The sequence below is a fragment of the Nerophis lumbriciformis genome, linkage group LG17 (genome assembly GCF_033978685.3).
Source record: "Nerophis lumbriciformis linkage group LG17, RoL_Nlum_v2.1, whole genome shotgun sequence".
NCBI lineage: Eukaryota > Metazoa > Chordata > Actinopteri > Syngnathiformes > Syngnathidae > Nerophis > Nerophis lumbriciformis.
Window position 1 is genome coordinate 39,967,592 of NC_084564.2, and position 13,783 is coordinate 39,981,374.

Sequence of the window (13,783 nt, forward strand, 5' to 3'; positions counted from 1 at the left end):
TATCCAAGGCTCCGATTACGTCACATCAAATATTCCACTTTGAGAAAACATTTTTTGTGTAATATTTTGCATAGTTTGTGTGTATGCCATAAAAAAATAACCCAACATAGTTTTCTTTGACAAAAAGGGCAGAAAACAAAAAACATTAAAAAAAACAAACTTAGAATTGACGGATAGATCTGAAGTTGATGTAGACTCTAGAGATTTAAGCGTTAAATAAATAATGCATGTATGCCCTGGCACACCATTATCATCATTTTATGACCGAAGCAAAACACTTTTTACACTTTTACACTGAAATAAATACACCTACAACTTATTAAATACAAATATAGAAAAAACTACCAGCAGCATCACCCAGCATGCCACAGTAGTGGAGAGCATGCCAGTAGCATACCTGCCAACTACTCCGGTTTTCCCGTAATTAGTACGGTTTTCATCAACCTATTCCGGGTTACGGTTGCAGTGATAAAAAATACGTTTTTTCATTAATTAAAAAAAATTTTTTAAAAAAAGTTTTATTCACGAAATCGCGTAACAACAATGACAATCGACACTGCTTCCCGTAACTTCCTATCGAGCCATTCCGAATGCCATGCGCGAGGCTATTTATAGCACCGCTGCCAAGCACGAGGCACCTGTTGCCATTGTTTCCAAACGAGCGAACGATCATGGAATCAGCCGGAGAAAAATCGCAAACGAGTCTTAAACCGAAAAGAAAACTGCAGTCATTCCGTGAAGAATATTCAAAAGCCTATCCGGGAATAATTATCCGTTCCAAAAAGGGTGAAAACTACGCGAATTGCACCTTGTGCAGACAAGATTTTTCGATCGGACACGGAGGAATGAGCGATGTAAAAGACCACGTTGGGACAAAAAAACACAAGTCTAATGCCGTTGCTAGCGATACAAGTGGAAAACTTTCAACGTTTTTCGTCGCCCAAACAGATTATTTGGATGTGATAAATGCCGAAGTTTTATTTACGGAGGCAATAATTGAGCATGGATTTCCAATCGCACTGGCTGATCACATGGGACAGTTAAATGTTTGTAATGCAACCTTTAAAAATCATTACGCGGTGATCGCGGTCCCAAAAATAAACTTTTCTTGCATGATAATGTCCAGAAAAATTCGCTTTATATTACTATAGAGTCCTTTTAACGAACGAGTTTGATGGTTTATCACAAACCTTAAATGAAAGAAGTCCTTTGTTCTCCTGCACATGCATGCGCTTGGCCTTGCTTCGTGTTTGGTGAGCAATCCTGTCGGCTGTATTTCACAGCACGACATACTGTTAAAAGTGTTTACACAAGTCTAATGCCGTTGCTAGCGATACAAGTGGAAAACTTTCAACGTTTTTCGGATTTTAGCCACTAAAAGGTAATGACACCAATGTTATCTATTGGAATTGTTTAGTACTGTTATACTGTTAAAAGTGTTTATACTATTTATGCTTTCAAGTCCAAGTTGAAGAAATCTTGTTAAATGTTGACAGCATAACTACCAAAATACAGAAGTATGTCCTTAATATTTTTGCAGTGCTATTTCTGTTGAAAAGTTCAAATGATTACATTAGAGATGTGATGTGCCACTTTTCAAGTGTCTGATGGCTTCAATTAATTTTCATTAATTTTTCATATTTTGAATTCTTTTGAAAGGCTTACAAAAAAACTACATTTGAATTGTAATTCCATGCTATTGACAGGACTATTAATTTTAATGAAGTTAGCTTACCATGTTTACAGTATGATAATTGTGATAGAAATGTGAATTTTAGGCACAGAATATTTTTTACAATTGAACAAGGCAGTAGATTATACAAGCTTGGACAGAAAGTTAATAATGACACCAATTTTTTTTAAATTGGAATTGTTTAGTACCGTTTTACCATTTGTTTACTGTAAAAAGTGTTTATACTTTCAATTAACAAATTGAAGTCTTGTGAAAGGTTGACAGGATAACTGGCATTAACTGTCAAAATAATTTCAAACTATTGAAGTTAGCTTACAGAATAAACATGTCAATCAACCCATATGATTTTTGCTGTAATATTTTTGTTTTGAAAAGTCACTGTGACTGATAGAAAAGTGATGGTTTTAGCAACATTTTAACCTGTCTGAATGCTAATAATCATTTTGCGTCGGGGGGCGAACCTGAACCCCCCACCAGGACTTTGTCCTGGACCTACCGGGGTCTGCGGCCCCTGGACCCTGGCTACTAGGTTTTTCTGATTTCAAAAGTTGGCAGGTATGCAGTAGCCCGTACTTGCCAACCCTCCCGATTTTCCCGGGAGACTCCCGAAATACAGTGCCACTCCCGATTTCCACCCGGACAACAATATTGGGGGCGTGCCTTAAAGGCACTGCCTTTAGCGTCCTCCACAACTTGTCATCACGTCTGCTTTTCCTCCATACAAACAGCGTGCCGGCCCAGTCACATTATATATGAGGCTTTTACACACACATGAGTGAATGCAAAGCATACTTGGTCAACAGCCATACAGGTCACACTGAGGGTGGCCGTATGAACAACTTTAACACTGTTACAAATATGCGCCACACTGTGAACCCACACCAAACAAGAATGACAAACACATTTCGGGAGAACATCCGCACCGTAACACAACATAAACACAACAGAACAAATACCCAGAACCCCTTGCAGCACTAACTCTTTCGGGACGCTACCACCAAACCCCGCCCACCTCAACCACCTAACCCTAACCCAATACTTTTGGAGGGCATTGTAAATGACAATATAGAATATTGTAATGATATCAGTAAACACAAATATTTTCATAAATGTAAAGAAAACATCAATGTCATCATGCAAGTGGAAATGTGATACTGGTATCAATAATATTGATTATCTGGATCATCAACCCCCCTTTTCCTGCTTAATGAGTCAACTTGCATGATGTGCTCCTGTGCAACAGCTTCTCATGGACTCACAGATGAACAAAAGGAGTTCCAAAAGGTGGCCTTTGACTTTGCCGCCAACGAGATGGCTCCACACATGGCCGAGTGGGACCAGAAGGTTGCCTTATTGACACACATTTCTTTGGAGGATAGAAATATACTCCCCTGTAACTATGTAGTGCTGTGTTTTGGATACGGCATACATATTCTGAACCCTTGTACAATGTTTTGGATGTGCGTGCTGTTTATTTTCCAGGAAATATTTCCAGTAGAGACGTTGCGGAAGGCAGCCCAGTTGGGCTTCGGCGGCATCTACGTTCAGCCCGATGTTGGGGGATCGGGTCTGTCCAGGCTGGACACGTCCGTCATTTTTGAAGCCTTGTCCACCGGATGCGTCAGCACCACAGCGTACATCAGCATTCACAAGTATGTCCCCTGAGAAAGGCATTAATGTACGCTGATAGACACTTATTTACTTGGGGGCACATTCATATTATTTATTTGAAATTATTCCTACTAGAAAAAATGCACTTAATATATTAAAAGTAGGTCACGATAATTAAGTTTTATGATTTTCATTTCATTATAAAATCTCCATTGAAATTAGTTATTTGTAGCTATTTTATATATAAATCAAATCAACTTTATTTATAGAGCACATTTAAAATTTACCACAGGGGTAGATGCCTGTGTATTTTTACAATACAGAAATACATGTGCATTAGAGATGCGCGGATAGGCAATTATTTAATCCGCAACCGCATCAGAAAGTCGTCAACCATCCGCCATCCACCCGATGTAACATTTAATCAGAACCGCACCCGCCTGCAGTTATATATCTAATATAGACGATGCAAGGCATTAGTGAGGTTATAAAGCTTTTGCCTGTTAAAGAAAGGAGACTGATCCAATGCAGCAGAGACATTCAATGTGTGCCACGCTGTCACGGCCCAGACGCACACCAGTGCGCAATCATATGGGAGCCGCGCTGAGCGCACCTCCAAGCGCGTGGAGGTGCGATGTCCCTCGCACCCGCGGCGGCTCCACCCGGGCTCGCGCCCGAGGCTTCAGCGCGCACCGCGGCGGCCATCCTACTCGTCGCGGCCTAGCCCTCGCGGCTCTCGCTGCCGGCGACGGCCGGGTATGGGCCCGACGCTCCAGCGCCATCCATTTTCAGGGCTAGTTGATTCGGCAGGTGGGTTGTTACACACTCCTTAGCGGGTTCCGACTTCCATGGCCACCGTCCTTCTGTCTATATCAACCAGGGTGAGCCCCACCCCTTTCGTGAGCGCACTGCGCGCGGAGTGACCCCTGTTACGCGCCCCCGGCAACAGGGGTGGCGGGCAGGTAAGCTGCGCGGGCGGAGCGCGCGGAGTGACCCCTGTTACGCGCCCCGGCAACGGGGGTGGCGGGCAGGTAAGCTGCGCGGGCGAAGCGCGCGGAGTGACCCCTGTTACGAGCCCCCGGCCACGGGGGTGGCGGGCAGGTAAGCTGCTTACCTGCTGCGCGTGACGCCGGCTGTGGCGAAGGCAGAGGAGGCGGGGTGTCGGTGCGGTGGGCGCGGTGGTGACCCTGGACGTGCGTCGGGCCCTTCTCGCGGATCGCCTCAGCTACGGCTCCCGGTGGGGCCCTCTCGGGGGAAGGGGCCTCGGTCCCGGACCCCGGCGAGGCGTCCCTTCTCCGCTCCGTAAAAGTGTCCATCTCTTTTTTTTTTCTTCTTCTGTTGTGGCATATGCTGCAGGTGCTCGTTTTTCGTATGTGGGTAACAACATTTAACTATGTATATATATTTCCGAATTGGTTTAACTGCCACCCGCCTGAATCTATTTAAAATCTAATTTATTTATTTTTTCAACCGCCCCACCCGACCCGTGGATAAAATCTAATTTTTTTTTATTTCAACCGCCCGATCCGCGGATAATCCGCGGTTGTGTCCGCAAACCGCGCATCTCTAATGTGCATACAATTACACCCCAAATTAATGATACCGGTATTTTTATTATTGTTTTTATGGCTTAAAATTAAACAAAAAAGTGGCAAAAGACACCAAATGTACATTTATAACGATAAACTTGTTTTTGTTTGTTTTACATTTGTTATAAAAGTAAGCATTTTTTCTGATCATTTCCAACAACATATTACTTTTTCCTCAAAATGTTAATTTTTATCTTTATAAAATGATGACATTATTTTTCATTATGATTTGTTTTCTTATTTAGAAATATATATAGAAAATGCTGATCATTTTCACAACAGTATGACTACATTCTTGAAATTACCCCCATAATATCAACAAAATGACATCTCTGTCATTACATTTTGAGTTATTAAACAACGATAATACAAAAAGTGAAATGACAAAATAATGTGATGAAAGATAGATTTGAGTTTAAAAATTTCCAAAATGATTCACATACCCTTTCTTTATGCAGTTACATTGTAATTGATTAGGATGCTCTAAACCAAGGGTGTCAAACTCGTTTTCATTGAGGGCCACATCGCAGTTATGGTTGCCCTCAGAGGGCCGTTTTTAACAATGAGTAATATATGAATATACATGTGTTTAAATTGAACACATTAATAATATATTTTTTTACATAAGCTGCAAAAAAAGAAAAAAAAAAAAGTTTTTAAACTGGTAGCTCAGTCACCAGAATTTTACAGTAAAAGCAGTATTTTTTTTTTTTTTACAGCATGTACAAAAATTTAATAAATTGAATGAAATGGGAAAAACAACACCACTGTTTTAGCGGTAAAATTCAAGCAACAGAGCTGCCAGATTTTTCGTTTTTTTTTTACCGTAAAATCTTGTTGTTTTAATGTTTTTTTTGTTTGTTTTTTAATGTTTTAGTGTCTTATTGTATATGGAAAAAAACAGTACCAACGTTGATTTTACGGTAAAAAACTCAGTCAGCGGAATTTAACCGTAAAAACTATTGTCAATTTTACAGTCTACAATTTGATTGATCATTGGTTTTGAAATCATAAGTCAGGCAGATATTTAAGTACAGTATTTATCTTTATTATAACAAAACATATTTTTGGAATACATGATAATATAATATTTTAATTTTAAAAGACATGCAATTGAATGCAGTACATGATTTTTAATGTGAAAAGGGAAAGAACAAATATATTTAATAAGAAAAGATTAAGCATTTTTTTATTAATATTATCCTCCATATTCTCTGTGCATTACTTTTCTTAAAATAAAACATTTATCTTGCAATATTTAAACTTCATCCTCATAAAATAAAAATGTATTTTCTTATATTACGTCACTTGCATAAAACACCCTCCGTAATAGACAGCACAGGGTCAAGTCATAGCCATCAACATTTTCCTCTATACTACCACTTTGTCTATTTTACAATTTAACCGTAAAAACTATTGTCAATTTTACAGTCTACAATTTGATTGATAATTTGGTTTGAAATCATAAGTCAAGCAGACATTTAAGTACAGTATTTATCTTTATTTTAACAAAAAATATTTTTGGAATACATGATATTATATTATTTTGATTTTGATATTCATCCTTTTAAGGCCCAAGCTGTTTACATGCTTTTTTTTTTATTTGTCTTTGCTATTTGGGCTTATTGGACCCTATTTAGAATAAAAACTAAGAATCATCTTTTGATATGATGTACTTAGTCCATAAGTACACAAACGTGTACTTCATATTTAGTGACATGCTTATTCTTATTTTTACACTTTTTTTTCCAAATTCCATTGTATGTTATATTCTTCTGACACCACCAGATGGCAGTATAAGTGTCCACATAAGTGGCCATAAGACCCCAATTCAGTAGTGTACACAATTTTGGAAATAAGAGCTAAAAGGTGCTGTCCACGCATGTGGCCACTAAGCTTTTTTAATTTTTAAAAGATATGCAATTGCATGCAGTACATGATTTTTAATTTAAAAAAGGAAAAAACAATTATATTTAGTAAGAAAAGATTAAGCATTTTTTATTAATATTATCCTCCATATTCTCTGTCCATGACTTTTCTTAAAATAGAACAACGTTTATCTTGCAATATTTAAAATTAATTCTCATAAAATGAAAATAAAAACGTATTTTCTTATATTACTTCACTTGCATAAAATACCCTCCGTAATAGACAGCACAGGGCCAAGTCGTAGCCATCACCATTTTTCCTCTATACTACCACTTTATTGTCTATTTTACAGTCTACAATTTGACTGGTAATTTGTTTTGAAATCATAAATCAAGCAGATATTTAAGTACAGTATTTATCTTTATTTTAACAAAAAATATTATTGGAATACATAATATAATATTGTGATTTTGATGAATATGGAATTTTAAAATATGTGCAATTTAATGCAGTACATGATTTTTCATGTCAAAAGGGAAATAACAAATATATTTAGTAAGATAAAATTAAGCATTTTTTATTAATATTATCCTCCATATTCTCTGTCCATGACTTTTCTTAAAATAGAACAACGTTTATCTTGCAATATTTAAACTTAATTCTCATAAAATGAAAATTAAAAACGTATTTTCTTAAATTACTTCACTTGCATAAAATACCCTCCGTAATAGACAGCACAGGGCCAAGTCATAGCCATCACCATTTTCCTCTATACTACCACTTTATTGTCTATTTTACACGTTAACCGTAAAAACTATTGTCAATTTTACAGTCTACAATTTGATTGATGATTTGGTTTGAAATCATAAGTCAAGCAGACATTTAAGTACAGTATTTATCTTTATTTTTAAACAAAAAATATTTTTGGAATACATGATATTATATTATTTTGATTTTGATATTCATCCTTTTAAGGCCCCAGCTGTTTACATGCTTTTTTTATTTGTCTTTGCTATTTGGGCTTATTGGACCCTATTTAGAATAAAAACTAAGAATCATCTTTTGATATGATGTACTTAGTCCATAAGTACACAAACTTGTACTTCATATTTAGTGACATGCTTATTCTTATTTTTACACTTTTTTTTCTCCTCCAAATTCCATTGTATGTTATAGTCTTCTGACACCGCCAGATGGCAGTATAAGTGTCCACATAAGCAGCCATAAGACCCCAATTCAGTAGTGTACACAATTTTGGAAATAAGAGCTAAAAGGTGCTGTCCACGCATGTGGCCACTAAGCTTTTTTAATTTTTAAAAGATATACAATTGCATGCAGTACATGATTTTTAATTTAAAAAAGGAAAAAACTATTATATTTAGTAAGAAAAGATTAAGCATTTTTTATTAATATTAATCTCTGTCCATTACTTTTCTTAAAATAGAACAACGTTTATCTTGCAATATTTAAACTTTATTCTCATAAAATGAAAATAAAAACTTATTTTCTTAAATTACTTCACTTGCATAAAATACCCTCCGTAATAGACAGCAGAGGGCCAAGTCGTAGCCATCACCATTTTTCCTCTATACTACCACTTTATTGTCTATTTTACAGTCTACAATTTGACTGGTAATTTGTTTTGAAATCATAAATCAAGCAGATATTTAAGTACAGTATTTATCTTTATTTTAACAAAAAATATTTTTGGAATACATAATATAATATTGTGATTTTGATGAATATGGAATTTTAAAATATGTGCAATTGCATGCAGTACATGATTTTTCATGTCAAAAGGGAAATAACAAATATATTTACCGTATTTTCCGCACCATAAGGCGCCCTGGGTTATAAGCCGCGCCTTCAATGAACGGCATATTTCAAAACTTTGTCCACCTATAAGCCGCCCCGTGTTGTAAGCCGCATCTAACTGCGCTAAAGGAATGTCAAAAAAACAGTCAAATAGGTCAGTCAAACTTTAATAATATATTAAAAACCAGCGTGATGTGGGCGCGCATGGAATCGTATATCAACATGGACGAAGCTGCGTGAAAAAAGCCACCCGGCCTCTTCGCGTAAACTTAAACTTACCTTAACCACTCGCTCATCTTTTCTTCATCCATCCCTTCGAGTTAGCTTTTATGATGACGCCGGCTGGAAAGGTCTCTTTTGGCAAGGTCTTCCTTTTGAATATCACCATGGGTGGAAGTTTCTGGCCATTAGCATGGCAAGCTAGAACCACAGTGAAGGATGACTTCTCATTCCCTGTGGTGCGAATATTCACCGTACGTGCTCCCGTTGTATCCACAGTGCGGTTCACAGGAATATCAGTTGCTGTGAAATAGTAATCCGTGTGCGGATGGAGAGATTGCGTCTTTTCATGAACCGGATCCCTGTCGCTTAGTAGGAGCCATTTTGTGGTCTTTACAGATGTAAACACACAAAGGAAATGAAAGGTACGGTAATATCCGCGCGCTTTTTCTTCTTCTACGCGGGCGAGTGGTTGCTTACAGTAGAAGAAGCGCTTCCTGTTCTATGGGGGCGGGTGCTTACCTTGGCGGTTGCTTGCGTAGAAGAAGAAGCGCTTCCTGTTCTACCGGGAAAAAAGATGGCGGCTGTTTACCGTAGTTACGAGACCGAAACTTTATGAAAATGAATCTTAATATTAATCCATATATAAAGCGCACCGGGTTTTAAGGCGCACTGTCAGCTTTTGAGAAAATTTGTGGTTTTTAGGTGCGCCTTATAGTGCGGAAAATACGGTAGTAAGATAAAATCAAGCATTTTTTATTAATATTATCCTCCATATTCTCTGTCCATTACTTTTCTTAAAATAGAACAACATTTATCTTTTATTCTCATAAAATGAAAATAAAAACGTATTTTCTTAAATTACCTCACTTGCATAAAATACCCTCCGTAATAGACAGCACAGGGCCAAGTCATAGCCATCACCATTTTTCCTCCACTTTGTCTATTTTAAGAAAAGATCAAGCATTTTTGTAACGCGTGTTATTTCCAGGCTTTCGCCGGCCACATAAAATAATGTGGCGGGCCAGATTTGGCGCCCAGGGCCTTGAGTTTGACACCTGTGCTCTAAAAGATCACGTTATAGATGTTATTTAGTTTGTTTTCTTCACATTGTCCACTAATATCAGAGATAGGAATGACTTGGGCTTGACTGTGTATGATAATTGTTACTTTCAGCATGTGCGCCTGGATGATTGACACCTTCGGCAACCCTGAGCAGAGACAAAGGTTCTGTCCTGACCTGTGTTCCATGGACAAGTTTGCTTCTTACTGTCTCACTGAACCAGGTCAGTCTTATTACTGTGGCCTATTTATGATTTCATTATAACATACAGACAGTGTGCAGTCTTTGCTGATGACATGACTGATGTTAATTGAAGGCAGTGGCAGTGACGCCGCGTCCCTCCTGACCAGTGCACAGCGCAAAGGTGACCATTACATCGTGAATGGGTCAAAGGTAACTGCACTTGACTTTGCTTTAACTTGAAATAAACCTGTAAAGTGGAATGGCAGTCAATAAATACATGGTATTTGATAGAGATGTCCAATAATGGCTTTTTTGCCGATATCCGATATTCCGATATTGTCCAACTCTTAATAATTGTCGGAGGCAGATATTTACATATATCCGTATTTAAGTGTTACTTCTTTATTTTCATAATCATATTACAAAACAGCTAGTGTTTGTCACGTTCAAACACTGAGGACATCTATTAAACAAGACAAAAGGCAAGGAATCAAACAGAGACAGAATTCAATTTGGACTCTTTTATTAGATATTCAATGTTCACGCACCAACACATGTCTCATTAGAAATAGGAAGTATGTAAAACAGTCATTGTTTCCGGTCTCATTGAAGTCCAAGAAGAGGATGTCTCGGGCTGGGCTCTTCCTGGATCCAGCTGGGGCAGGTGTTGGAGGACAATGGATAACCCCTCCCGTCTCCTGACCACAGTTGCTTCAAAAGGGCAGCGGGTCGTAAATAGCGTTGACTTCAAAGAGAGTTCGTTTAACACTTCAAAGAGAGTTCCTCTGGAAGTTGAGCAGATCCTGCCATCTGTCCGTGTTGAAATCACAGTGGAGTTTTACGAGCCTTCTTCCTCTTGTTAGGCCTCGAAAGACAGCCTTCATCTTCTCATCAGGACATAATGTAATATAATGTTTCTTTTGTGATAACTTACAAACAATTATTCCAACAGTGTTTTTCTTCCAATTGTGGTCTTTTGGTTGTCTGCAAATACTGTGTGCTAACCTTGACTATGGAATGTAAGGAGGAGAGATACTCCTTCTTTTATCTCTTCTTGTGTCCAGGTGCGGAGGACAATGGGCATGTGTTTGGGCTGGAAAGACAAGACAGCGAGGGTGGGAGGGAGAGAGACTTTATAGAATAGAAGGTTTCCATATTTTAGATCAGACCACCTTAGCTGCGCGATTGAATGTTCTATGCTGGACTGGTCTCATTATATTTGCAAAGCTTTGCAAATATATTACAAAATACCTATTCTGTCTCTGGTGGTTCTTCTACTCCGCTTTAAGTGTCGTAAAGAGCTTGGGAGCGACCAGAAACTTGAATTCCCTGGGAGGAACTACTGGTCCAAACGCAACATTACCAATATCGATATCAACCGATACCAATATATACAGTCGTGGAATGAACATATTATTATGCCTAATTTTGTTGTGATGCCCCGCTGGATGCATTAAACAACGTAACAAGGTTTTCCAAAATAAATCAACTCAAGTTGTGGAAAAAATGCCAACATGGCACTGCCATATTTATTATTGAAGTCACAAAGTGCATTATTTTTTTTAACATGCCTCAAAATAGCAGCTTGGAATTTGGGACATGCTCTCCCTGAGAGAGCATGAGGAGGTTGAGGTGGGGGTAGGGGGTAGCGGGGGGTGTATGTTGTAGCGTCCCGGAAGAGTTAGTGCTGCAAGGGGTTCTGGCAGTGACGTGCGGTCACTAGAGGCAGGTGAGGCGGGGCCTCACCTGCCATCATGGAAAGACAAAAAATGTAAAAAGAAAACAAATTAATTAAATTGTTATATGTATTCAGTGATTATACTATAAAGTTATTTTCCATTTAACTTCACCAGTTTTCGATTATTTTTATTCAATATCGCTGAATTTTCACATTTGCCGTTCAAATACTGAGAAGAGACGGTGCGGTGAACAGCAGCCAGTTGAGGCACGTCACTCAGTGCCTCAACATGGATTGCGCAATGACTCGGCTAACTGCTGGCCTGCTGTGCAGTGAGACCGTATTGCTATATGAATTATATTATACATTTCCATAGTTTAGTTAGCTGAGGTATATAATGTACAGTGTATTTTGTCAACAACTGTATGTGTGTAACGTATTTCTTGTGCTGAGCGATCATAAAACGGCTGCAAAAGACGCACTGGCTGAGGCTCGCAGTAATCCCGCCTCCTGCACCCCCGCCGTAGAATGCACCTCCTGACGGGAGTGTTGTATCAACTAAAGCCCACACTTAAACTTTCCACGTGCAAGATTGAATCTATTTAAAAAAGTTATTTCATAAGAAGCCAAAAAGTGCAAAAACAATAATGTTCGTGTTGGAGGAGTTGTGAATGACTGCAGGGCCACAACATTAGGTACAACTGCACACTGCAGGTGTACCTAATTCACAACTCCTCCAACACGAACATTATTGTTTTTGCACTTTTTGGCTTCTTATTAAATAACTTTTGTAACCTATTTTTATGGGCTTTCCTCTTTGTGATGTTAAGTTCCTGTTATGCGCCGTTATACAGTATATGCCTTGAGCTATTATTTTGAAGGCGCTAAGAGCGCAAGTGATGACACGTTGGAGTGGAGCGGAGGTTTTTGAAAGAAGGTAAATAAAGTGGTCCTCGTGTAAACTGGAGCCTCCGTGTTTGTTATTTTGTAGTTTCATACAGTATAGGCGACATTTATAAACCCTCGGTTACACTTTTTTAAATAGATTCAATCTTGCACGTGGAAAATTTAAGTGAGGGCTTTAGTTGATACAACACTCCCGTCAGGGGGTGCATTCTACGGCGGGGGTGCAATAATCCAGCACAACAGCGGCGCATGGACTTCATTTATAAGTAAAGATAAGACCATAATAACGTTTTTTTTTATTAAATGTGCTTTTTTGTGTGCTACAGTTTGTATGTGCAAAGTTAAAGTACCAATGATTGTCACACACACACTAGGTGTAATGAAATTTGTCCTCTGCATTTGACCCATCCCCTTGATCACCCCCTGGGAGGTGAGGGGAGCAGTGGGCAGGCGCTCGGGAATAATTTTTGGTGATTTAACCCCCAATTCCAAGCCTTGATGCTGAGTGCCAAGCAGGGAAGAATGCTGGTATGAGCTTTTAAACATAACCCGTTAACTGCTGCCAATCAAATGGTGAATAAGATACTCTTTAGGGTTCATATGTTTGTAAATCTGACTGTGATGAAGTCAGTGCCTCACCAGCCATCAACCTCACCGCACGTCACTGGGTTCTGGGTATTTGTTCTGTTGTGTTTATGTTGTGTTACGGTGCGGATGTTCTCCCGAAATGTGTTTGTCATTCTTGTTTGGTGTGGGTTCACAGTGTGCCGCATATTTGGAACAGTGGTAAAGTTGTTTATTGTGACCTGTATGGCTGTTGACCAAGTATGCCTTGCATTCCCTTGGGTGTGTCTAAAAGCTGTAGATATTATGTGATTGGTGCGGCACGCTGTTTGTATGGAGGAAAAGTGGACGTGACGACAGGTTGTAGAGGACTCTAAAGGCACGCCCCCAATAATGTTGTCCGGGTGGAAATCGGGAGAAATTCGTGAGAATGGTTGCCCCGGGAGATTTTCGGGAGGGGCACTGAAATTCGGGAGTCTCCCGGGAAAATCGGGAGGTTGAAACCGATACCGATAATTTCCGATATTACATTTTAAAGCATTTCTAGTGTTCAACTTAAACCCTTTCGGTCTGCAACATTTTCAATTTAGGAA

General features: G+C 38.8%; 1 protein-coding gene across 1 annotated transcript in view; it reads left to right on the forward strand.

The window, feature by feature from the left end:
- acad8 (acyl-CoA dehydrogenase family, member 8) overlaps positions 1-13,783 on the forward strand; it is a 36,930-nt gene that overhangs the window by 3,885 nt on the left and 19,262 nt on the right. The window contains exons 2-5 of the mRNA XM_061972140.1: positions 2,937-3,037; positions 3,176-3,345; positions 9,973-10,082; positions 10,176-10,252. Coding sequence (XP_061828124.1) covers positions 2,937-3,037; positions 3,176-3,345; positions 9,973-10,082; positions 10,176-10,252 — 458 coding nt within the window. The remainder of the gene's footprint in view (positions 1-2,936; positions 3,038-3,175; positions 3,346-9,972; positions 10,083-10,175; positions 10,253-13,783) is intronic.